Source organism: Antechinus flavipes, chromosome 4 (assembly GCF_016432865.1).
Source record: "Antechinus flavipes isolate AdamAnt ecotype Samford, QLD, Australia chromosome 4, AdamAnt_v2, whole genome shotgun sequence".
NCBI lineage: Eukaryota > Metazoa > Chordata > Mammalia > Dasyuromorphia > Dasyuridae > Antechinus > Antechinus flavipes.
This window is the reverse complement of record NC_067401.1, coordinates 119,004,635-119,031,957: the sequence shown is the minus strand read 5'-3', so window position 1 is coordinate 119,031,957 and position 27,323 is coordinate 119,004,635. Positions and strand designations below refer to the sequence as shown.

At 35.1% G+C, this 27,323-nt stretch overlaps 1 protein-coding gene across 5 annotated transcripts in view; it reads right to left on the bottom strand.

Annotated features, from left to right (window-relative positions):
- The window catches only part of HSF5 (heat shock transcription factor 5), a 127,897-nt gene extending 100,813 nt beyond the window's left edge, over window positions 1-27,084 (bottom strand). For 2 of the 5 annotated variants that reach the window (XM_051994179.1, XM_051994178.1), the window contains exons 1-5: window positions 26,402-27,084; window positions 19,506-19,880; window positions 5,773-5,870; window positions 2,792-3,325; window positions 777-954 (exon numbers count right to left, since the gene is read on the bottom strand). In XM_051994179.1, coding sequence (XP_051850139.1) covers window positions 777-954; window positions 2,792-3,325; window positions 5,773-5,870; window positions 19,506-19,880; window positions 26,402-27,041 — 1,825 coding nt within the window. In that variant the 5' untranslated portion in view covers window positions 27,042-27,084. Of the gene's footprint in view, window positions 1-776; window positions 955-2,791; window positions 3,326-5,772; window positions 5,871-19,505; window positions 19,881-26,401 lie in introns of those variants that run through there. The other 3 variants (XM_051994173.1, XM_051994175.1, XM_051994176.1) reach the window with 3 other exon arrangements.
- Window positions 27,085-27,323: the final 239 nt, after the last annotated feature.

Here is a 27,323-nt window from a genome sequence, read left to right as displayed (position 1 = left end):
AGATATTATCCCTATAATTTTAAACCTTTTTTGTAATTCTCATCTTCTTTTAATGTCATGCTTTATTTGCAGTTAATTTCATGAAAAATTTTACTTTCTTTGCTCTAAAATTCTTTTTATGACAGCATCTACTATTATTTATTACAATGGTCAGTGTAAAACTAACCAACCTTGAAACTATTGTACTGAAACTGAGCAATATTCCTGTTACAAACCTTCATTTACTTCTATAGAAGCAATATCAGTCTCATTACATTATAATCACACTTCATATAACTTTTAATCAGGATATCATCCTTACTGTCCAATTGGATCTCATTCTGAAATTTAAAACCATTTCCTCCTCCTCCTGAGACTAGAAAACAACTACTTCTTGCAATAACATTCGGTTACCTGAAGAGAATAATTAAGTTACCCCTTTAGCTTGGTCTTTCCCTACACTATGTAATCACAATTCCTTCAGACTTTCTTGTCTTTTTTTCTTTTGGGGGGGAGGGGAGGGAATTCTTCAGTTTTTCAAATTTACTAAATAACTACAAAATGAAGAAAATAATTCCAACCTACCTTTCAGGGACAACCAATAAAAAAAAATAAGATTCTTAAATAACAATCATGAATAATGTCAATGTCATGGGCACTGTGCAGTCCTGAATAATAAATAAAGCTGAAGACCCAGAAAGAAGCTCATTCATTCATTTCATTTCACTTCTTGACAATTTTATTCCTGAGTTGTTGATTATGAGAAGTGTTGAAAACTTTTAAGAAATGATCCTTACCAGGGGACTTGCCCTGCTGTGAGCTGCTTCTTCGCTCTCTGTATCTGGCTGGGGTGGATGAACCTGTATCTTTACTAGGTTTGCTGGCTGGCCCCATATCTGAAATAAGGAATCCCATCTGCTCTGAAGGCAGGATATTCTCAGGTGGATTGGTCTGGCACTTTATACTGGCATCCACCTAAAACATTAAACCCACTCATTACTCTGAGCCTTTCCCTATGTAGGCATTATATGGATTTATTTTGATTTTACTTCTTTTATCAGGGAAATTCTACTTCAGGTTCATGACCCAAGAAGTATGCTTATAAGGTAGTTCTTCATCCCTAAGCAAGTTTCATTTTTTATGAATGGAGCTATCTGTATATTCAGTGGGATAAAAATAGATGTATCATTTATGAAGTGTATAAAGAAATAAAAGATTTGCTTAAAATTGATAAGAGTGGATCTCTCAAGGTACCCAGTAATCCTTGGCAAACTAAGTCACTAAGTTAAATTCTCCAATTTTCTAAAGTACACCCCCTATCTTTACAATTTTATTTCAAAGCTAAATTACATAATGAAATCAAAGTAACTGCCAAGCATAGCAGTTATAAACAGTGAGAAAAAATGCTAATTTTCTATTAAGCATGTAGCTTTCAGAAATTATGACATTCAAAAAACCCTATTTACTAAAGTAATTGCAACTTTGGGCAGGAATGTAGTTAAATATCAGGAAAGCCAAAACTTTGGGGCAGGGATCTAAAAGCTAACAATACAACTTGACTAATCCTTTCTACTTAGCTTATTTGAAAAAGGAAAATATAGTACAAGAATATATCTAACAGGTCTCATTTCTGGATCTCACTTTTGGTCTATCAAATTTACAATATACTTCAAATACAGAATACTCTGGGGCCCAACTCTCCACACTCAAAGACACTTAGAAGGGACAGATCTAAAAAGAATGTGGAACTAAAATTAGAAGAGAACTGAAAAGAGTTGCTAAATTGTTCTCTTGGGAATCCCCAGCAAAAACTACAGATTTAAGTTTTCAAGAATCAGATCTGGTACACAACACAAAGTAGAAATTAAGTTACAAAAAAAGATAATTTTCATCTTGATACATTACCACTGATCAATTGTTCTTACCAACTCTGGAAAACTAAAGTTTCTTGGTTTTATGGTCATAGCTTAGAAACAATAAAGATAATCTCTCAGTCAGTAGTTGCCCCTCAAAATTTCCAATTCAATAGAAAAATAAATAAGATGGGAAAATACAATCTGATCTACTTAACTATTCATAATATGTTGAAGGTAGCCAGTTAAGTTCTATGGTAATCCACCAAGAATAAAACCCTGTCTGGGGCACAGTAAAACCTATGAATAACTACTGCAAATTATTATCCTGAAAAATTACTATTGATATAATATTCAGAGGGCTACTTGTGCTTATTTACATAGTCTAAAGTTATTTTCTATAACTTGGATATAAGGGAATTAGATAAAATTATAAAGTACAACTCAAAGTGGAAAATAACTGAACAGTGGATGATATCACATCAGAAATCGCGGAACAGCTAGAAATCCACATTCCACCCAAGTTAAAAATAGGAACAGGTTCCTTGGGATGCTTTCAACAAAGCTTCTGTACAGGAGAGATCAATGACATCTTTTACAAAGGCTGGATCTAAGTGGTAAAATAGTTACAAAGATGCCATCAAGGCGATGCACCTATGTTGCAAATCTGGACAAAAACACAACAGAATCTGGAGAAAGCAGCTAACCAACTCTAGCTCAAATAAGTTCCCAAAGCAAATTCCTGGTACCTTCTAGTTGATCACAATGAAAATAACAGTTAGAGAATCAGTATGATATGGTGGTTTTGAAGGATAAAGAAACTCATCTTATACACAAGCAAAACCCGAATAGTTTCTTACCAACAGGCCACTTCAGATAAAAAACAAAGATTCAGTTGAACTCATTCAATTTCTATGACCTTTACTGGATTTTATTTGGTTTTCTTTTTAACCTCTTACCTGATGTGCACTGAACGGTAGCCCCTCCTGTACAAATACTACTGATGATGGAGATGGATTATGACTCAACTGTTCCTTCAGTTTTACATGAGCTTGTTGGATGGCTCCTGCAGGTTCCTGGACTGTTATTGCAGTGGTATTTTCAACAGGCTGAGCAGTGTGGATGGTATAGATATATTCGGGTGACTGTGGCAGAGAGCAGGTAATTGCTTGTTCTGTTCCAACCACAAATGATGTAATATCTGAACCTACTGGAGTAAGTGGCTCCAGTTGGCTAGTCTGACTCGTGGAAGATGCATTGCTATTACTTGGATTTGCCAGGATATGCTGACCCCTGTTAGACTGGGAAGTTGGCCCCTGGTTTTCTACAGGCTCTACCTTTACCATCTCCAGTTTAGGGGATGAATGCAGCTCATCTACAATTTGAAAGACAGCTTCCAAGTTTACTTCAGTTTTCTTATTTTCATCAGTAGCACCACACGGCCAGTTAGATGGCAGAAATTCAACAGGATAGGAAGACTGCATTGGAGGATTCTGGGAAAATGGAATAAATTTCAATAGAAAAATAAAATACATCACAAAAAAAATTAATAATAAGCAAACAGTTAAGATGACAAATATGAAACAGAAATATACTAAGATTTACTGGGAAATTTTATATTTAGCAATGAAAATGTCTTCATACATAGTAAAATAGAATTTTCTACCACATGTGTACTAATGTGTGTATGTGTATTAGGACTACTGTACTAGTGTGCATAGTATATGTATATGTATATATATATATATATATATATGTGTGTGTATGTGTATGTACCATGTACTGTACTAAGGATTAGGGATACAAAGAAACCTTGTTCTCATGGAGATTAGTCTAATGGATCAAACTAAATTTCCTGAGAATAAGAACTATCTATTCTCCACATCTAACACAGTACCTGGTACATGTAGTTACATAATAAAAATGCTTGTTGAATTGACCTGAAACTATATATTTATCAGTATGAACTCTAGCACAAGTAGTTACTACCGCCAAGTAATTCTATTAACATGAAAAAGAAGTCAAGAAATATTACTTTCTATCTATCTATCATTTCAGGAATATGGGTACCACAAAGATTTTAAGCTTATTAATTCACTGAAATTAGAGATGTATCCACTTTGCCTAAAGAGAAATGGCTATCTGAAGCAAGATAATGAAGTATTCCTGTGTAGTAATTTGCTGTGAAGCTATACCTAAAATCTTAACCCTATTGCCACTGAGTTAAGATAACTCACTTCATCTTTTTTTTTTATTAAAGCTTTTTATTTTTCAAAACATGTGCATGGACAATTCTTTAACATTAGCCCTTGCAAAACACTATGTTTCAATATCCCCCCCCCTTTTCCCCATACCCTTTCCCTAGATGGAAAGTAGTCCAGTATATATTAAACATGGTAGAAATACATAGATAACTCATTTTGAAGAGAAGATTAAAAGAACTGAGGTTATATAGTTGATTATGAAAAAGAACATACTGATCTTTAAAGTAAAAGAAATCTGAAAATACCAGTCCTTTGTATATAGGAGCTAAATAAGTAGATGAATATATACATGAAGAATAACTGGCTTTGGGATTCTACTAGAAATAACAGAGTAACATTTTTAAATCATACATTAATTGTGTTTTTTAATTGACACCTAGAATACTCAGTTTTAAAGCAATAAGGATCATTTTCATGTTTAGATCTTTCTACACATTTCTTTATTTCGTTGCTTTAGGATTTATCATCATTGATTATCTATTTAATATGGTGACTTAGATGGATCACAAGTTTATTCTGATGATAATTGATTTAATTAATGAAATTAAAAGTATGCTATAATTATGGATTTAATTTTATATTTTAAAATTTGCAAACAAATTATTCTCCACTAAAATCCCAATATAATGCTTTATTATTACATGGAGGTGATCCTGGATTCTTAAATAAGGGCTATGTCAATAAAGCATAAGCTTTGGCAGGTCCTAAACAAACTTCAAGGAGAAACTTCTAGTAACCTAGAAAGAAAAGGAAAAGAATTGCCTAAGTTCAGAAATATTAATCATTAGGCTGGCTCCTCAATGACAAATATTTTGGCCATAATAATTCACAGAAGATGATATTCTAGATGTATATTCCAGCTGCCCTATTAGGGCATTTAGATGGAACAGTGTTGGGCCTGAAGCCAAGAAGACTCATCTTCCTGTGTTCAAATCTGGCCTCAGACACTTACTATGTGACTTTAGTAAGTTACTTCACACCCTGCTATCCTCAGTTCCTCATCTGTAAAATAAGCTGGAGACAGAAATGGCAAAACGTTCCAGTATCTTTACCAGGAAAATCATAAAAGGGGTCACAAAAAGTCAGACATGAATAAACAACAATAAATACCATCAATGATTTTAAAAAAACAATATTCTTAAAATATTATACATTCTAAATATACTCAATTTTGAATATTTAACATTGATAAAACTTTTTTCTGGTTGTATTTTATAAAGACCACAGAATTTGGGATCAAAAGAGATAGGGTGTGTGATACAAATCTTATTATTCACATGACCTTGGGCAAATTACATCCTCTCATGGACTATTTCTTTATTTGTAAAAAAAAAAAAAAAGAAGGGAGATGGTGGACAAGAAATCTAAAATCCCTTTAGCTCAAAATTCTATGATCCTATGAATTTCCAGTGATAATATGGCAGAATGAACAAAGAGCCTGACTTTTAATAAAGAAGACCTGATTTCAAGTCCTCTTTCTGACATACTGACTGACCATAGACAAGAAGCTTTTAATCTCCCAGTACATCAAATAACTTTAAAAGCAAGTGCTTGTCTATATTGATAGAGGAAGATTCCTCACTGGGAGAAATATTGCCAATGAAATCACAAGTCCAGTGCAAAATTTCCCACCAGTCATAAATCACAGAGAAAATTTGTTATCTTAAGGCACTCACCTGGAAATAATTGCAGTGTGCATAGGAAGAGGCAGTGGGACTGACACAGCTACTTAGGGCATCCATGTGGGTAGATGGGGAGCAACACTGTAGTACTGCTATAATACAAACACAGGGAATACATCAACCACAGTCAGCCTCTATTAAGTAACAGTACTCCTCTTTCAATTTTGCTGTGAAATACCAAAAGTTTAATTGTATTAGGTTGTTTTTAACATAACATTTAGTCCTTTTCACTGATATTGTTTACCATAAATAGTATAGACCTGGTTTTTAAAAAGCCACACCTGAATATTTTTAACATGACCATTTTATTTGCTATTATCTTTAAAAAACTATATTCCCATTGGAAGAGATTTTGTTCTGTTAGAATGATTCCAATGTAGAAAGCCTTGTGTTATCAGTTGCAAATATTTTAGGGAGTTATTAAGAAAGCATCCACAAAATCCTATGCAGTAATCTTATCATATTATGGAGCTGATCTGGATTCTCAAAGGCTATTGTAATGAAGTCAAGCTCTAGAATGTTCTAAATATGTCAGAAAAGCTTTGATTGTTGGGCCTTACCAACAAATAACATCTGCTTTCTGAAGACCACTTTAGCTAGGTATGGAAAAATTCATCACCAGTATATTGGCCAAACTTGGTGATGAATTCTTTGACTGTAGCCACCAAAAACAGAAAAATATAAAATGATTTAAGACTGGTGTGTAGGCACTTTTGAAGTAATAGTAGCACAAAGATCTAAAAAGGGGTTAGAACAGAGGACATTAGTAATAAAAGTTTTTTTAGATCATCTTTTAACATTAACTCAATGGTTGCTAGGTCTCAAATGGGACACTTTTGTCCGAAGATGAACAAATAGACACCACTACAGAAAATGAATTATATTCAGAAGGGAAAACCTGTTGTAATATAAAAGAAGAGCTCGCAGCTTCTCACTGAAGAGGCAAATAACGGAGAGTTAAAGGAGATGTCTTTACTTTGTGTCCAGGTACAACAATAATCATCCTTGTTATTGGTCATTAGTCAGCAGCCATTGAAATCTTTATGGTAAACATTTGCAAAAAGGCTACCAAGGCTACCATAAAAATGACCAATTTGCAGAGCAAAAAAATTTCTATGACAAATTCAATAAACCCCTCCAAATGAGAATTGCCATATATTTTAATAATCTATGTCTTCAACACAAAAATAGAAATTGGGAAGGCTAGTGAAAAATATGTTGAAAAACACTGTTCGGGATTAAGAAATGGGAGAGACTTAAGAGCTGTAAATATAAACCACACTTATACCTATATCATGAATACTTTCTTCAGTAAAAGAGAAAGGCAACAAGGATACAGAGAACACTAAATAACATCAGAAGAAAATGAAAATTAATGTTAAATAGGAAATGACTTGTTACTGATGTCAGAGACACTGTGAATTAGCTATGTATACTTAGAGTACCAATCTGTTAGAATAAAGATCAATAGCAATATTAAATTAGAATAAAAATGAGGAAAAAACGGTGTACAAAATAATTCCAACCTGACCTCTTTAAATAAATTACTGAACACTCCAAAAATGAGAAACAGATGGAGAAATGGACATCAACAGACTATTGCTATTTTCTATCAAAGTTTAGCTGATATCAATTTGTATAACAAGACCATCAAAAGAAAACATCTCTAATCAAACACTCCATCTTCCAGAGAGATGGTAACCATGAAACATTAAAAATGGAAAAAATTCATACAGATTTTTCCAACAAAAATTTTTTATCAAAGTTAGTGGAGCAACATTTAGATTCTAACATCATAATTTAGGATATGCTTTATGAAGTAATATTTTAAAAAGCGAACAGCACAGAAAATATTGAGGGATTGAATCTTTAGGTAACCAAAAGAGGAAATGGTGGTGAGCAAGGAAGCATGTGACATTCTTGGAGGAAAATATCTCAGATTTTATTACCCCCCCCCCCAAAAAAAAAAAGGCACTTAATTATATTCTCATTCTCAACCACTATCACCCACTTTCATACATAGTTCTGGTCCATGCTGTGTTCTCTGGAATCCCTTCCTTTTGTTAACAAATCCCACTTTGGAAGGTAATGTAAAAACAAGAGACAATAGTAAAAAAAATTTTAAACTCTTGTCTCTATCCTATAATGACTTCACCTGGAACTCTCCATGAGAACTTAACATATTTAACAATATTCCCTCAAAACTTCCTGGTCTTACTGTTTAAACTTCTATAAATACTATCTTCACTCTCAAACATAGGGATATTCAGGCCTTTAATTTGATCATTATTGATACCTATATTTCACTTTCATGATTCACGAAATTTGGAATTTCTATTTCTGACTAACAATTCAATTTCTTCTGTCTCAATTCTTTCTAATAAACCTGTTATTCATACTCACAGTAACTTCCAGTTTTTCCATTCCTCCCTATTCTTCTAGTTTAGTACTACTCTTGTTGTCAATTCCCTTTTCTCCTTTCAGTCATTGGCAGCAGACAAAGTGGCCCTTCATCTGGATGATAATTCCAGTACAAAAGTTTCCTCTCCATAATAACCTCTCCTTAATAAAGCTTTCCCCAATGCTACCTATAAATATGCCCAGATCTCTGCCATCCTATAAAACTTTTCATTTAACTCAAGGTATTACACTATATTATAAAGTCTTCCTTCCTTCTCCAAGTACCTTTTGGATATTACCACCTAAATGGTAATATCCTTCCTTCCTTCATAATCAAAATTCCTAGGAAAAACTATATATACTTTTTCCCAAAACTTCTTTCTCATTTGCTTCTTAGTCCCTCACTATCCTCACCATTTAATGGAAACAACCTAAGTCACCAAGGATTCCTTTGCACCCAAGTTCAATAGGCTTTTCTCATTCTTAATTATTATTACTGAAATCTTAAATCTTTCTGACAATGTTTACCATCATTTCCTGGATACTCTCTCCTCGATAGATTTTCATGACAGTGCTCTCTCCTGGTTCTCCTCCAGTGTGGCCTATCCCTTCCTTTGGCCTTCTCTGCAAGATTTTCTGCAAATCCTGCCTCCATTGGTCTCTATCTTTTCCTTGGTGATCTCATCAGCTATATGGGAATTCAATTATTTTATTTAACAGGATTCCCAAATTATCTATATAGCTTTCATCTCTTTCCGAAAGCCAGTCTTCCATCTCCAAGTACCTTTTGGATATTACCACCTAAATGGTGGTAATGGTATCTCAAACTCAACATATCCAAAACAACTTAACGTCTTTCCCCAAAATCCTACCTAAATTCCTTATGTGTCAAGGGATTCTTCCAATCACCCAGGCTGACAACCTAAGAGACTATATTCATTCAGTTTTTCATTCTTACTGTCTATATACAACTGTCAATTTCCTTCCAAATCATTCACATCTGTCTTTTTCTCTACTCATACCAGTAATCCTAATTCAGGTGTTTACATCCTGCTTCAACTACTGCAGGAGACATCTTGTCTCCAGCTTCTCCCCAAGAATTGTTCCATACAGCTGTCAAATTGATATATCTAAACACAGATCAGTATCATTTCACCTATCAAGAACCTGGTTAAGCCTCTGAGAGAAAAAAATATGTCTTTGCAACAACCTACCTTTCTAGAACAGGATTTCTTAACCTGGGGTAAATGGCCTTTTTAAAAAAAATTCTGATAATTATAATCCAATACCATTTGTAATCTTATATATCTTATCTTATACATTTAAAACATTATTCCAAGAAGGAATCCACAAGCTTCAACAAACTGACAAAGGGGTCCATGTCACATGAAAGTTTAAGAACTCTTAATTCTAAGCTGATTACACATACATTCTCCATTTAAATCATATTAACCTACTTGTTATTCCATATACTAGATATCTTCCCTCCCATTTCTGTGTTCTTAAACAATCTCTGCTTTTCTCAATCTGGAATACTCATCTCAGTTCCCCTTCAAGGAGAACTTTAGTTCAAACACTATTGTTTACAAAAGATGCTTCCTGATCTCCCCATCACAATTACAAAAGATGCTTCCGGATCTCCCCATCACAATTAGTAGTCTTTTCCCCTCGCCTCCCCCTTCCCTAAATTACTATGCATTTACTACATATATTTTGGTATTTAATATATTTTGGTATCTGTATACATGCTGTTATCTTCTAGGAAAATAAAACCTCTTTAAGGTAAAAACTTTGTAACTTTTGTCTTTGTATCTCTAGTATGCTAGTACCTAGCATATAGTTATAATAAATCTCAGTTGAATTGAATACACTAAAAGAATATCAATAAACTTTGAATGTATGCCTATTGTGCTTAGACATATATTATGACATTTTACATGCAAATTCATGATGAAGTTATGGGAGGGGAATGGGCAAGGCTTTTACAAATGACACTTTATTGAAAATAATCTCTAACAACTGACTGAAAAGTGTATAAAAATAAGATACCATTATGCTTACTATCTACAGCATAAAAAGCATCTATTTCTATACAGCCAAATGCTGTATTAAAAAGCTCTCTTCCAGAAAGTTGTATCTCTACGTATGTCTCAAATTCACATAAGTCTCTTTCATAATCAACAAAGCGGCAACTTTGTATGGTTACTCTCTGATTATTAAAATCAAATAAAGGATAAAGTAGATGCATACTAATCAAAAGTATTTGTTGGAGTTCAAATGGAACAGTATGTAGATGGCGAGTCTATTTATTGATGACATTGTAAGAATTATATCAAGCCTAGGAAAATTGCAAAACATGCTAAATGAGAGCCATAATTACTCAGAACAGCATTCATGCAGAGGAAAAAAAAGGACGAAAAATGCCTATTTTCAAGATTATAAGGTGTAGGTGATCCATCAGTATACATATATTGAAACAGTGTGCATGGACAATGAAATGAACACAGAATTGAACTGGAGGAAGAGAGCAACTTCTACCGTTTTTGAAACCTGTTTCAAGCTTTTAAGAACTCTAAGCCTCTTCCCAAAATAAAGGCCCATCTTTTAACATTCTTCCAAGGATACTGCATAAAGCTACAAGTCATAAAATAGCACAGTCGAATAATTAAAGTTACTGCTCCCTGAAAGATCAATAGAGAGGCATGTGGTTGGCATAAGCAAGCTCTGATATACTACTATCAAAGAAGAACTATACAAAGCAAGTAATATAAAGAATAATACCAAGTATATGACCAGAAAAGTAGAATGGCTAGTCACACAGTATGAAAAAATAAATGAGTCATCTATGTGCTTCAATGACAAACACTTTATCTAGAATAAGATCCTCAGTGCTTTGGGGAGAGCTCTTACAGAGTATTTTTACAGGAAGCCAAGAAAAGCACTAAAATATATCACTTAAGGAACATCAAAATGGATGAGAACATAGATCCATCAAAGTATCAAAACAATAAGACAGCTAAAACAATCTAAAATGCTTTCAGCCAATTATCATTGAAAAACTATACCTTTTGGAAATAATTTGCAAGATAGTTTTGCTAATGCAAACTTTTTAAAACATTCTATTTGCAATTAAGACAGTATAAAGATCTGAATTCCCTGGAACAGTTACCAGTATGATTGTAGTTTAAATGAATAAAATGGGTCTCTCATTTGCCAAATGAGAGTACAAGTCGGTTCACCAAGATTAAGTCATCAATTATAGCAGCATCTTTAGAGATGAATTATTAGCCATTCTTTAGTAAATTTATTAAATTCCTCCACCTATTTTGAATGCAACAAGTTGAAAGCAACAAGTAAAACTTCCCATATCTAAAGCCTTGTTCAAAAAAGAAGAAAAAAAAATTCTGTGAATTTCATCAAAAAGCTTAGCATTTATTTAAAGCAATCAGTAGAAAGGAATCAAGAGTATGTTAAGTCTCAAAAGCATTATCACCATATAAGAATGGGTCAAAGAAGCTAGAGAAGAGATGATTGGGAGGAAGGCAAGATAAAAGAGTGGGAAGAGGGAACAAAATTCAAATCGATGAAGAACTGTCCTACATAAGATTTATTCTGTTTACTTCCTAAAGTGGAGCCATGCATGGAAATTAGAAAGAGAAAGATTTTGGCTTAGCATAAGGAAAAGCTTTCTAATAATGAGAGCTCTCCAAAATTAAGTCAGTGAATTTCTTGTCATTGGAAGTTTCTGAGTTGAGGTTAGATGAACACTTGTTGGCTATGATAGTTTAACTAAATGATTTCTGAGATCCCTTCCAGCTCAGTAATTCCAAAAACAGCACAGAAGTTCACTTTTTAAAATACATAAGACTAAAAACTATGTTAATATTTACCTTTACATAATCCTTAAAGTATGGATTCCATAGAAAACAAATTCAAATAAATAAAAATAAAGGGAAGTAGTTTGGGATGGATGTCTAGAAGACAGAAATAAACAGGATTTGTCTACTAACACAGAGTGGATGGAAACCTTGGTAAAACTCAACACAGCTTCTCCCCCTCGTGGCAAGAAAAGGCTTAGTCAAGGATGAAAACTCGATTTTATTGCAGCCATAGTCTCAATTTCATAAAAAAAAGTTTTAGACTTGGAGGAAACCTTAGAAATCAATTAGTCCAATTCACCAAATTTATAAATGAGGAAACTAAAACACTAAAAATTAAATGACTTAAGGATTTTTTAAATTGGTTATCTAAAAAATATATTTTTATTTTCAAAGCAAGCCTTTTTAGTTAAGATTCAAACAACAAATGGTAATTGATTATAAAAGTACTAGTAGTAACAGCACTTAGACCTCTAAATTTTAAATTTGTTTATAAATTCAAGATGTGAAAGCTTCAGAGGGCAATCTAAAAATGTCTAAACTGACTTGAAAATCTGTGGGGAAAAAAAGAAAACCAAACTATTGCAATTCAATTTGGCAACCTTTGCCATATTAAAAGTTACAATATATTATAGGTCAGTGTAAGAAATTAAATGGGAATTTGAGAAGAGTTTTGTGGAAGATGCAGCTAACACTTGAGGGCCAGCAGAGACAAAAAAAAGCTTAAGAACTCAAAAATGCATAAAAAATATTATATATATGTATGCAATGTCAACCCAAATTTTACAATAAGGTACTATAAACAACCCATAAAAGAGGACAAAAATCCAGATTTCTTCTCTGGTATGAAAAGAAAGCTAAAATATTTTGCACAGACTTTCTATTATCCTGAGAGTACCATACCCATAACCTCCCCACAAACACACACATACATATATACACAAATGTATAGTTATAGCTCAGTAAGAAAAATATGAAAGAAAAGCAAACTTAAATCATTTCACTAGACATAGCATGATCCTCATACATTTGCTTCTTTTCATGACAATGTGATAGCTATTTTATAGTACAATGACAAATCTTAAATAGGAAAAAAATTATTTTTAATATTTTAATATCACAAGATTTGCTAGTTCTATCCTTCAAAAGATATAGTAAGAATCTTTTTTTAATTATCATTTTAATAATGAATTCAGTACTTTTCTACTTTTAAACTAAACTTAAATTTTATACTCAAAAGTAGTTAATATTTAAGTATGTCCCAAATATTATTTACTGACTAGAAAATTATGTTATTTATGAGAACTCATAAGTAAACATTTAAATAAAAAATAAATATACCTATCTCTGTGATATATACTTTAGTAAAGTTACTTTACTTTTAGTAAAGTTAGTTGATACAAACACTTAAAATTATTTGAAAAGAAGTTTACCTGTTAAATGGTTTTCAATTCATGTAATATTGGAATCAAAGTCTTTAATTAGACTGGGACTCCCTTATCATGCTCAGGCCTAATCACGAGTCTAATTCCATTGCAAATGGCACGAAAGCTTTCACTAGTTTCATTTCTGACTTATGTCTGGGTTCCTCACTAAGCAACCCAGTACTCAATACTTTTTCCACTCCCAGATGTTCACCTTATTAAATGTTGAACTTAACTGTCAACACCTAATTAGCATAGCCCTCTGCAGCTTGGAACTGACAAATTGGGGATCCACCAGCCTCAGCTTCCCCAGGAGCTGGGATTATACACATTTGCCACCATGCTCAGCTGGGACACTATTTCACAGTGATAAAATAGAATACTTTTGTGATAGCCTCCTTCATTATCAGTAGCCTTTTTAATTTAACAATTACAGATTTTATCTAGAATGCTCCATATTTTTCAAAGCTTTTTCACTTAAAATTTGTCTCTCAATAACTTCTACACATTTTAGTTTTTTAAAGGTCCTTATGAACACTGTAAACATTTTTATTTTTATAACAACAAGAAATTTACTACTTTCTTTTAATTATATTTATAAAAGATGGAAAATCAGAAGTTGAGTCAGATTGTGGAAACTTTCACATAATCCATAAAAATCCCACTTTTTTTTTCATTTTTAAGGAACACTATATACTATTATGTCATCAATTATTTCTTACTTGCCCTTAAGTGTCTTCACAATTCCCAACTTGAATTTTCAATTTAAAGGTTCATATCCTAGCTAATTAATCTTTAAATTATCCTAAATCATAATTCAATTTTCTAAATTCTAAATCATCAAAATCTACTCTTCTAGTAGATAATATGCATATAAAGGTAGTTTTTAACTTTAATGGATGGATGTTTACAAAAATATTATTTGAACTGGAACACATTTTGTTCTTAAAAAAATGTTATACCTGCCTAGATTACTAATTTCACTCATAATGTATATTAAATATAGCATTACTGGAACTCATAACCTAACCACTATGTATAACAATGTTTCTAGGAAGAGAAGCCTTTTAGAATTTCAAGTTGGGATGCCAGGAATTTATCTCTATATTGTTGCTGCTATTCACACACAAACACATCCCAATCCACAATTACATCAGTGGGCAGCAAAACTATAGTGGGACTCTTGCAGTTCCAAACACTAACGGTAGAGGTACCCAGCAGGATAGGAACTGGGTGTAGAAAAAGTGAGGAACAGATTCCAAAAGTTTCTAGGGACTAAATAAGAAGTAGGGAGATCAACAGAATCTTTGTTTCTCCTCCTTGTATTTCCCCTTATCCTTCCTTTGCACTTCATTGATGGGATGGGAAATATGACCCAAGCAGGCAGAGAAAGTACTTATCTTAATATCCAGATGGAGTTTTTTCTTTATGTACCTCCTTCTCTTCCCTCCTCACCCTCAGCCCTCTAGCACGAGTGTAGATAAGTGATCAATTTAATCAAAACTCCGTTAATAGAGAGATGAAAGGGGAAAAAAATCCCCAGCAACATAAAGAAAAGTAGTCTATAAATCAAATAAAGTAAACACACATATGTATGCACACACACACGTACATGTTACCTATACTAAATGTAGGTATACTGAAAATTCAAATTATCTAAATTCAATTAGGTCCTTATTGAAGTAAGAGTTCCTCCCTTATCAATGCCGAACCCTCACTTCCCAAGAAGCTAAAAACCTGTTAAATCCTTTAAATCCTTCTCACACCCTACCTTCTTCCCACTCCAAAGGGAGTGAGTGAGAGTGCCTCTTTACTAACAAAACTGTGGCCTTTCCGTCTCAAAACCTCTTGACATCATATCCTAATTCCTCCTTCCTCTCCCCTTCTCTGACAAAGAAATGGCCCTTCTGCTTGGCAAAACCAACTCCCTTGAATGTTATACTTTTTTTTTTTCTTGGCCAAGGCAATTGGGGTTAAGTGACTTGCTCAGGGTCACACAGCTAGGAAGGGTAAAGTCTCTGAGACCAGATTTGAACTCAGGTCCTCCTGACTTCAGGTCTGAAGTTCTATCCACTGTACCATCTAGCTGCTTCACATGTTATACTTAATCCCATTTTCTCCCCTCTTCTCTGTGAGAGTACATCTTCAATTATTGCCCCACTCTCAAAATTTTAATTTCTTCTTCTCAACTGGTTTTTATCTTAATGCCTTTAAATAAGTCTAAATCTCCCCATATCCTTTAAAAAATTTCACTAGCCCCTATCATCTATCTTCTCAAGCTATCCTACATTCCACCTTCTATCATCAAGTCAAACTTGAGAAAAAATTATCTGTATTTGCTTCCTCTAATTTCTCTTCTCCGCTCCCTCACTCCTTAACTTTCTGAAACCTGGCTTCTAATCTCATAAATCAACTGAAACTTCTCTCTTCAAAGTTATCTAAATTACCACATCTGATCATCTTTCCGTTATCTTTCTCAACCTATCTGCTGCATCTGACATTGTTACCATGACATCCTCCTGGATTCTTTCTTCTCTGGAACTTTCTCGACATTACTCTCCCTTGGTTTTCCTATCTAACAACTACCCATACTCTCCCCTTTGCTGGCTTATCATCTATATCAGAACTTCTTTTATTTTTTCCCAAGGTTCTGTTCTTGGTCCTCTCCTGCTATACCAGCAGTTCTTCTTAATCTGAGGTTTGTCTGAGGTTGTGATATATATTGCACATTTCAAATCTTAAACTCGACACACTAAAAACTGAAGTCATCCTTCTCTTATCACCATTTTCCCCCCTCAACCAAATCCTTCCCTCTTTCAGATTTCACTATTTCTGTTGAAGACACAACCATCTTTCTTTCAGATTCTTAACTTTGGCACAACCTTCAACTAATTCCTCATTCTTCCTCACCTGACTGATCCAACCAGTTACAAAATGTCATTTCTTCCTTCACAATATCTCATCTCTTCACAATATATCTACCTCTTCTCTACTACACAACTACCATCTTAACTTAGGCCCTTGATGACTTAAATCTCACTCAGAATTACACAGTCAACTTATAAACTGAGCACCCTGCTTCAAGTCCCTTCCCACCCCAGTCCAATCAACACACTGCTATCAAATTAGTTTTCTGTAAGTGCAGACCTGACCAACTCAATCAAATCTAGTAGCTTGCCTCTAGGATAAAATATAAATTCCTTTTTATTTTTTAAAGTCCTATATAACCTATATTTCTACATAGAAATATAGCATGAAAAAAAGTTAGATATACAAGATACAGGAATCAATGACTCCAGCAATCTACTGTTTGATAAATCCAAAGACTTCAATTTCTGGGATAAGAATTTCCTATTTGACAAAAACTGTTGAGAAAACTGGAAAATAGTATGGCAGAAATTAGTCACAGACCAACATCTCACACTCTATACCAAGATAAGGTAGAAATAGGTTCATGATTTAGTCATAAAGGGTGATATTAGTAGCAAATTAGGAGAATGAGGTTACTTATCACATCTTTGGAGAAAGGAAAAATGTATTTCCAAACAAGAAATATCAAATATTATGAAATGCAAAGTGGATAATTTTGGTTACATTAAATTAAAAAGGTTTTGCACAAACAAAACCAATGGAAGCAGAAAGCTGGGGGAAAATTTTACAGCTACTGTTTCTGATAAAGGCTTCATTTCTAAAATATATAGAGAATGGAATCAAATTGATAAGAATATTAAGTTATTCCCCAATTGATAAATGATTAAAGGATATGAACAGGCAATTTTCAGATGCAGAAATTAAAGCCATCTTTAATATACGAAATAAATCCTCTAAATCACAACTGATTAGAGAAATACAAATTAAACCACCTCACACCTTTCGGATTGGCTAAGATGACAGGAAAAGATAATGATAAATGTTGGAGAGGATGTGGTTAAACTGGGACACTAATAATGCATGGTTGGTGTAATTGTGAAATGATCCAGTCATTCTGGAGAGAAATTTGGAACTATGCCCAAAGGGCATAAACTATGCAAACCCTTGGATCCAGGAGTTCCACTACTGAGCATCTCAAAGAGATCATGAAAAAGGGAAAAGGACCCTGTACAAAAACATTTGTAGCAGCTCTTTTTGTAGTGGCAAAGCATTGCAAATTGAAGGATGTCCAAAAAACTAGGAAATGGCTAAATAAATTGTGGCATATAAATGTAATGGCATACTATTGTTCTATATTAAGCAATGATGAGCAGGCAGATTTCAGAAAACCCTGGAAAGGTGATAAGAGTGACGTGAGCAGAACCAAGAGAACACTGTACCCTGCAACAGCAAGACTGTGTGATGAAACACTTTCCCAGCAATACAGGGATCTCAGACAATTCTAATAGTTTGGGGATAGAAAATGCCATCCAAATCCAGAAGCTAAATACAGATTAAAAGAATACTGTTTTCATTTTTGGGATGTTTTTTTCTTTCTCGTGGTTTTTTTCCTTTTGTTATAACTTTTCTTTCAGAATATGACTAATATAATTGTATATGGATAATCTATATCAGATTGTTTGCTATCTTGGGAAAGGGAGGAAGGGAAGGGAAGAAGGGAGAAAAAAATTGGAATTCAAAATCTTACAAAAATGAATGTTGAAAACTATCTTTACATGGAATTGGAAAAATAATATTAAATGGAAAAAAATATTAAATTATTTGAAAAAATTCAGGTAGCTATTTAATCAATACCAGGTTCAGTAACAGTAAACAGTGAATGCTGACACAAGTAACATACAGCAGACTTACATCTGAAAAAGCAACAAAATATTTCATTCCCATATTCAAATTGTATTCTTTTATTTATTTTTAGCTATCTTTCTATGCTTAATCCTGTTGGGAGACAGAGATATGGACTATATGAACTTTAAAGAATCCTTCTAGGGTCAGCAAATCTATAAAAATATATGCTTCTAAATTCTAACAACTGCTACCTTCTTTTTGTTCTTTTTCAGAAGCACTTATTCCAGGTTTCAATTATTCCTCATCATTCTATATATTCTATATATTACAAGGCAAAACAATCAAATCATCAGCATAGTGTCTACAAAACTGAAAATACATTCGAGGAAAATAACAATAAAGTACATAGCAAAGTAGAAAAAGAAAGCCCCCCAAATTGCTATAAGTTTTCAGATGAAAGCTCCTATGATAGGGGTAATTAGACCAGTACATTAGGTATCTATCAGTTCATATCAAAACCATACCAGACAGATTTAAAAATTGGTTTATTTTATAATCTCTCTTTTTCTACCCATTCCTAGCCTCTTCTCCGTTCACCAAGATTCTCAAGTAGGAAGAAACTACAGAAGTATTCCCCTGCTCCATTTACTGGGGGATTACCACTATCTATTGCTCAACTTAGGTTTGCCCCCATCTCAAGTTTTTGGAAAACAAAAATTAACTTTAATACACAAAAACTATTAATACCTCTAATCTAATACTCATTTGTAAAGCCAAATTCTGCATTTGAAAGCATAAGGGGCACGTCCTTATGGAACTACTTAAGTACTAAATGAATGTGGTTTTAATATAGTCTTACCTCATAGATGTACAGAATGTTAAGAACTGGAAGAGACATTTGAGATCATTTGGTTCAACTCTCTCATTTTTACAAATAAGAAAATTAAGGCTAATTTATGAGGCAAGCAGAATGGATACCAAGGGTAGTTATAGCAAGGTACCAGTATACAAAGCCTTAATTTGACTCTTAGGGATACAATTTAATAACAATGCATAAAATTTTCACTCAAAATGTATGTTCTTCCAGAGCCTTTAAAGAGTTATACAAAACTCTTAAGAAAATAGATTTTAAATATAATGCCAATTAAAAACAGGCCCTGGAAAAGAAAAAAAGACATTTTCTTAGGTATAATGGCATACTCTTTACTCTTTGTACTTGATTATACAAAAATTAAAGTGCATTCAAGACGATAAAAACTCAGTTTTAAAGTACCTTTCTGGAAGCTACTGAGCTAGAACCTTCTCATACCTGTTGGATAGTAGGCTTGGGAGTACTGCGCTGAGGGTGTGTAGTTACTATATTTCTGGGAGGAGCTGACCATTGTTTGAGGCCCTTGCTGAACATGAACAGATGTGGCGCTGGGCTGGAGGGTATACGTAACCTCAGTTGGAAACCTCTGCAGTACAGGAAATGGAACCCCTTTATCTGAGAAAGTGGGGGAAGTCTCCACCTGTCCTGGGTGCATCCCAAGGGAGTTCTGCCACGTTCTAGGAGGGATCGGGGTCCGATCTAAACCTTTCAGCGGGAAAGTGCTGTGGTTGTGGGATGAAGTTGATACGTAGGAATAAGGAGACAAACTATCTCGCCGGAATGACCGGTGAAACTGTCCTACGGCCACTGGTCCTGCATAAAAAAGTAAGAGCACGTTTACTAGTTTTACATGACAATAGCAGATACAGTAAAGTAAGGGTAGCAAACTGTGTTACTCTTCATCTGTACATAATGTAATTCTCAGTTATTTTGAAGATGTTAAGCACTAGCAAACTATATCAGTATCCATAACTTAAAACTAAAAACTTGATTTCTTTAGTAGCCAAAACTTTACAAGACCATCCTGTGGCAAAACACTAACCCCTAGTCATAACAGGCCTAATACTTGGTGTTGACAGCAGTTATACATTGAAAGGGAGATGATCAGGTAAAAATTGCTTCACCTGTGTTAACTCACATGAGCTATACACTAAGAGTTTTAAGATACTTTAGATTTTAGCTAAAACTAAAAACATATCCAGTAGATGGATATGAGACTTTTTTTCTAGTAACTTTCCTTGATGAATACCTTACCTAAGAAAATTGAAGATTTATTGAGATTAGGAAAAGAATAAACTCCCCTTCTTCCTTAAAAAAAAAAAAAAAAAAAAAAAAAGACTTCTAGAAGATCCAGTAATTCTTTCAGGCTACTTAGATACCAAGGAGTATAGAATGGATATAAAAATAAGCAAATTCCTACAAGAAAATTAAGAAATGAAGAGATATTTAGCACATTTTTTTAAAATTCCTGTTCCTTTTAGTTTTGTTTTCATGGAAATTTGTGCTTTTAGAAACTTAAACAGAAAATCTTTAACCCCTTGTAGCCAGTCATAGTTCAAAACATTTCTCATATCAAACTCTCCCCTCTCCATTCTAACTACACCCATCTTACTCCAGGTTCTGCTCACTTCAAGCTCAGATCATCAGTATAAAAGCTTCTTGTCTGATCTCCATGATACCTATTTCCTCACCGTCCATCTCAACTTCTCACTGATTCACGTCACACTTATTTTCCTTTTTCAGCATGTCATTCCACTGCTCAGAAATTTTCCACTGCTCCCCATCAATTCCATACTCTTGGTTTCTTATTTGCTTTTACTTCTCAAAACTTATGGTGTGACTACTTCATCCAGTGAGTTAAAACGCAACTCATTTATAAATTACAATCTTAAAAAGTTGTCTGAAGGAGGCTCAGAATTGTTAACTGTCCACAATCACACAACTAGAATCAGAAGTGGAATTTGAATCTAGGTCTTCATATTCCAATTCCAAAATTCTATCTTCCACTATGCTGCCACTCTACAAGTTTTCCATTTTAATCAAACAGGTTTCTTTATTGTCCTGCAAATATAATACACTTTTCTGCCTTCAGCCTCATCCCATGCCTCTTTTAAAATCTTGCCCATACTTCAAGTCCCCATTGAAACCTGTCACAACTAATACAGCCTTGGATCAATTCTCTAATCCTTAAATAATATCACTTGTTTTATGTTACTGTCTCCGCCTCTGAACTGTTTTAGTCCTTGAGAGAAAAAAAAAATGATACTTGTGCATCCACTATAATACCTGGTTAGCAAGCATTCAATAAATGCTGTGAATATTTTCAACAAGTGAAATGACTGAATTCTTATCTTAATGAAATGTAGAAAAGATTTTTTTAAAATAATTTGTTAGAGAAATGTAACATGTAAAGCTAATATAAATCTGAGAAGTTGAAATAATTTTTAAAACATTACTAGGCAAAACTATTCTAATTCCTAGGGTAAATCTTCTACACTGAGATACCTGCCTCTATTGCTTATAGACCAAGTGCTTCCTTTATGTTATTTTGGTTTGCTAATCAGTAAATAAGCTAAATTCTTCTACTTCCTAAAGTAGTAGCTAAAGTCCCCATCATGATAACACATTCATTATCTAAACTCATTAAAGATCCTTTTTACTTAATTGACTATAAAACTGAAAAATTGAATTAAAAAAAAGAAACAATCATTAAAAAAAGCAAAACAAAATAAGTCCATAAATAAAGCACTAAAAATCCAGAAATAAAATAATCTAAAAGATTTATAAGATACCAGGAAAGAGCTAAGTTTTATTTGGGGCACTGACTTGCCTCTCTTTTGTTTTAGCTAATATACTAAATAAATAAATGATACTTCAGGTTATTTGTTACATGAGATGTCTTCTCTGTTGTCTGAAGACATGAAGTTGTATTACATGCTTTTTGAAGACAGTATCTATATGGAAAATTTTATCAGTTTAGGAACTCCGTCAACCCATTCAAATATATAACTTCTGAAATTTATAACCTTAAATTAAGAGCTGACTGGCACACTAAGAAATTGAGCAGCTTTTTAGTCAGAAAGCCACAAAACAAGGTGACTCCAGGCTTTCTGGATTCTGAGGCCAGTTATCCAAAAACTAGATTCTCTGGCAACTATGTAATAAAGAAAATAGCAAAGTGACCACCAGAGACATTATCCAGCTAATATCCTCTTCCCTCAAGGTCTAATTTCACTGAAAAGTCAAAAGTACTAAGTCAAAAAGTAAAGTTACTATAATTCAGAAGAAATTGGGTTAGGTTACATTTACCCTAACTTAAAAGAATTACTATTAGGTCACTTTTCCTTCTTTTTTTTCTTAAAGGTTTAAAAGCTGGTTCAAGTCCTGTGTCTAATATATGGTTGTAGAAAGTTGAGCAAGCTATTAAACCACAATTCCTTAAGGTCTTTGGGACTCTAAAATGTAGAGGGCACAATCATCTTTGACTGACAAACTCATAGATCATGTCCAAAATCACAAGAAAACTCCCAGATATAAAAAGAATTGTCACAATGCTGGGGACAAGTCTGTCTACATGCACAGCTTATGCATCTATGATATAAGGCTACTAAAACCATCTCTTCTGAGATTTGGGACCATCTCTTCAATGGAAAGATTTCTTTGGGTGTCCAATGCCTCCAACTTTACATGATTAAACTGTGCCTCTGAATCCAAAGTATGTTTCAGATGAGACCATCTTCAAGCTTCCTGGACATGTTTCATTATGATTTTAGATAATAGATTCCTACCAGTATAAGTACCTGTTTTCTGAGGTCAATTTGTAATTTTTTAAGTGCTACTGATTCCCAAAATAGAAAAATTATGGACTTTTTAGGATGACTTCAAAGGCACACAATCCAACTTCATTTTGCAAATGAAGAGACTGAACAGAAGAAACAACAGAAGTCTATGATCACTTTTTGAGAAAAAATTTTTTAAAAGATTAAGAACAACTTCCTCATTCTTTCTTTAAGTCCATCTCTTAAGAATTCTGACTAAAGTTCTGTTCTATTCAGATTTTATATACGTGTGTATACATATATTTATGTATAATATGAAAATATATATTATATATGTATATAATCTATACTATTCAGATTATATGTATATAACATAGAGCTAGACAAAGAAAAAAAAAGAATAGAACTGAATAGGACAGAACATTGATGGTCAGAATAGAACTCTTAAGAAATGGCCCTTAAGAACAGGAGGAAATACTTGTTCTTTCTCTGAAGTACTTGTTCTTTCTCTATTAAAGATCTTTTACAAATAAGTGGTCACAGATTTCAGTTATATACACAGAGAATTCTAATGGAATTCAGTTTTGCAAATATGGATCTTTTCCAATGTATATTGTTATAAAAATTCTAGCTTCTATTGTAACTGAGTCTGAACTAATTAATCTTCAGACATAATGCCAAAAACTTTTTTATGCTTTTCCTGGACCTATAATGTTTAATGGTATTCTCCTACCTTCCTGGGCCTAAGTAAGTAATAAAATGATATTTTCCTGAATGCGTAAGTTAGGAAGCTACCCTCAAAATTTTTTTCTTTCAGATCTGAGTTGAAGTTTGACCAACATTTTAAAATTATGTTATTTTTAAGCATAGGAAATGAGAAAACTCATGTATTGAAATACAAAGTTATACAAGTTCCATAATAGTAGGGGCAAAAGGAAAAGGACAAAAGATAAAGAAAGAAAGGGGAAGAGAATAAATATTTAAACATTGCCTACTATGTGTGCTTTTTACAAATAATCTAATTTGGTCCTTACAAAGATGGTCTTGCATCTCCATTTTAGAGCTGAGCTAACTGAAGCAAACAGAGTAACTGACTAGAATCACATGGTAAACTTTAATTCAGGTCTTCCTGACTATCTACTGAATCATCAAGCTGCCCATCCTTAACTATGTAAAACAGGAGTTAAAACAGATTTTCACAAACCTACAGCAAGATTCCATTCTATTCAAATCAACAGTCTTCCCTACCTATAATGACCCACTTAGGGATTTTAACTTAACATTGCTTAGTTCATATTTGCCATACATTATATATGGTTTTGAGATATGAATGGCCCAGTAAGCAATGAGAAATAATAAAAGTTAGAATTCAGGTGAGAGACAAGACAATAAATACCTAGATGGAGATATCACATATGCACAATGAATAGATTTTTAAAGGAAATCCTTCTTTAAAAATAATGCAGGAATTTTTAAAACTCTATAATCACCTAACGAACTTATCTGAATTAAATCATTCATTTGATGGCGGGTTTTTTTTTTCTTCTGATTAATAGAGATCTAGAAACTGTTGTTCCTTCGATTAAAAATTATTTATTTCTTTAATGTAGAGAAGTTAGAAAAAAGTCATAGAGAAAAGAGAAAATGAAAACTTGAGTGTTAATGTATCTAAAGAGGATAACAGATATCAGATTCCATTTCTGTGTCTATGTCAACAGAGGACCAGTTTTCCAGTCACTTTTCTTTTTGTTCACCAGGTAGTTGAGGCTGGGCTGGTGACAAAAATCTGGGAGCTTACCAATTAATGCTTTGGTTGACACATTTCCTTTCTCTTATCAGAATCAATGACCACAACATAAGTTCTTCTAATGAATGAATATACCGCCATTGCAATGCTATTTTTTTCAACTTCATTCACTTAAGAGACTAGCCCCTTTTAGAAAGCTAAGGAGTCATCACTTAATCCAATTACCACCTATTCTCATCTTTCAAAACCCAAGAAAATTAAGTCCTTTTGCATAATTTAGAAGCTAATCTACTTCAGAAACTAACTAGTCCCACAGGGTAATTCCATACTTATTACCTCCACTATTTTTTTCCCTCTAATTCTAAAAAGCATAGAAATGCCAACAGGTTAAGTCTACATTAAAAGTTGTTATTATTCTTCTAGTTGAAAGTAAAGTCAAGTTGAATTGTTTTCATTATAATTTGTTGATTTCTCCTAGATCATTTTGCTTTGTAATCTGTGATCTCAATAGTCAGAGAATGGAGTTCTGTATCATAATGTTGTTACTTCTAGGTTTCTGGGAATTGTGTCAGAAATGAAGATTATAAATGTCTTTAAAAAATAAAATATAGCTCAAATGGTATGAACCTTTTCTTTTGCAGGAAGACTAAAAAGTTAGTTATGCCCTTACAAATAGGGTGAACCCTAAAAATTAAAATAACATATGCTTTTAATTTTAAACACTTAATATTCTCTAAATGTTTTGCTTTATTGAGTAAAAGTTGCCATTTGGATCATAACCCTACTACTTTGCATCTTGAGTACAGCTCCAATATTTCAGTCAATATTAAACCCTACAATTTGTAGTTAAGATAAAAGTTCAACCAAATGATTTGTAATGGGAATGAGATGTAATATTCCTCCTTTAAATAAAAAAATTATGTTTATATTTTGTTCTAAGGTACATAAACAAGCAACACCATTTTTGTTGTTACGGTAAGATGCACATATCACTACCATATGTAACTACACAACATTTCTACCAAGATTTTTTGGTTCTATGCCCTGTCCACTTTGTCCCAACATGTCCAAAATTCTATCATTTTCTTTTTGTGATTTTTTTCCAGTTCTCTCCCACTTTGACTTTCATTGTGTTTCTCTCACATGTAACAAGCAATCCCATTTCACATTCCTTTGTGGAAAAGAGGGGTCCTTTCAAGGTTTCTTCCTAAGAACACATAGCCTGGGAAACATCTAAATATCCATGGATGTATCTGAGGAAGGCCAAAGGATGTGACAATGTATAGGTAAATCTTTTGTCAAGTCCACAATAAGGCATAAAGGTACATAGGAGAAGCCGGTTAGACTTCTGGTGAATAGTCACTGATGAGTTCTGATACTTAAGCGTCTTCAGGGATGCAAGGTGATAGCTTGACCACAGGAGCTGGGCTGCCACCCTTGAGAATGGGGACAGCCGGATGTCTCAAAGAAAAAACTGACATATGGAAAGAGGACGTGGTGGGCCTAAAGAGATTGGGGGGAAGGGGCTGTCCTGATGTCTCAAAGGCCCTGTCAGGGACCTGGAAGAAAGTGAGCTGGGGGAGGTCTGGATGTTGCCTCCAAGGAAAATGAGCCGAGGACCCTCAAGGTGCAGGCAGCTTGGGGAAGCTGAGTCCCTGCCCCGCCTCCTCCCCCTCCCTATTTCTAAGAAGTTCTCTTAGGAAAGGGCAACGACCCTTCAGACGGTTGACCCAACCCCACCCCCAACCCGGTCTGGACCAAGGAATCCCGCCGGACCCCGGAGGCGAGGGTGCGTGGAGGCCACTCACCGTGAGGTTCAGGCCGGGCCCCCGAGGGCGGGGGTGGTGGCGGCGGCTCCTGGTGCTGCAGCGGGGAGGTGGAGGCCGAAGCCGAAGCCGAAGCGGAGGTGAGCAGCAACCTCTGGAAGCGGTTGGGCGGTCGGCAGGAGACCTCGAGGCCGGCGGCCAGCTTGGCCTTGTTGGCGCTGGTGAGGCGCTTGAGGTGCACCAGCAGCTGGGGCTGGTCCCGTCGGAAGTGCGGGCTGTGAAAGTGGTGCAGGGGCCCGTCGCCCGCCGGCCCGCCCCCCCCGGGCCCCGGACCGGGCCCCGCCGGCCCGGGCCCCCCGAGCACCACCTTGCGGAAGCCGTAGAGGTTGAGCTGACGGATGAAGCTCGTGAAGTTGGTGGTTTTGAAGAGCTCGGGCTCGGCCCCCCCGGCACCACCCCCGCCCCCGCCGCCCCCGCCACCCCCGCCGCCCCCGCCGCCGCCCCCGCCGCCTGCCCCTGGCGGGCTCAGCAGCTCCGCCTCGAAAAGCGGCTGGTCGATGAGCAGGCCCTCGCCGCGCCCGTCCCACCGGATGGAGCGGTAGCGCGGGCTGTTCACCAACCGCCACAGTTTGGCTGGGAAGTTATTGGGGTTGATGGGCGTGGAGAGCAGTGCCTCCTCCATCGCCCTCGATGCCCGGGCCTCGCCCCGCCGTCGCCGCCGAGCCCGGCTCTCCCACCCCGTTCTCGATCCCCCCGGGGCTTCGCCTCGCCCTCCCCCCTCCTACTTCCCCGCTCCCCGCCCTGACCCCCCGGAGACCGTTAGTGAGCGAGGCCTCGCAGCTCCTTCAAACCCGGCCAATGGGGCCTCGAGTTCCCTCCGCGCGCCTGCTTGCTCGCTGGGGCGAACGCTCTCCGCGTCGCCCCCGCCCCCTCCTCCAGAAGGCTCTCCCCTCCCCCAAAAGAG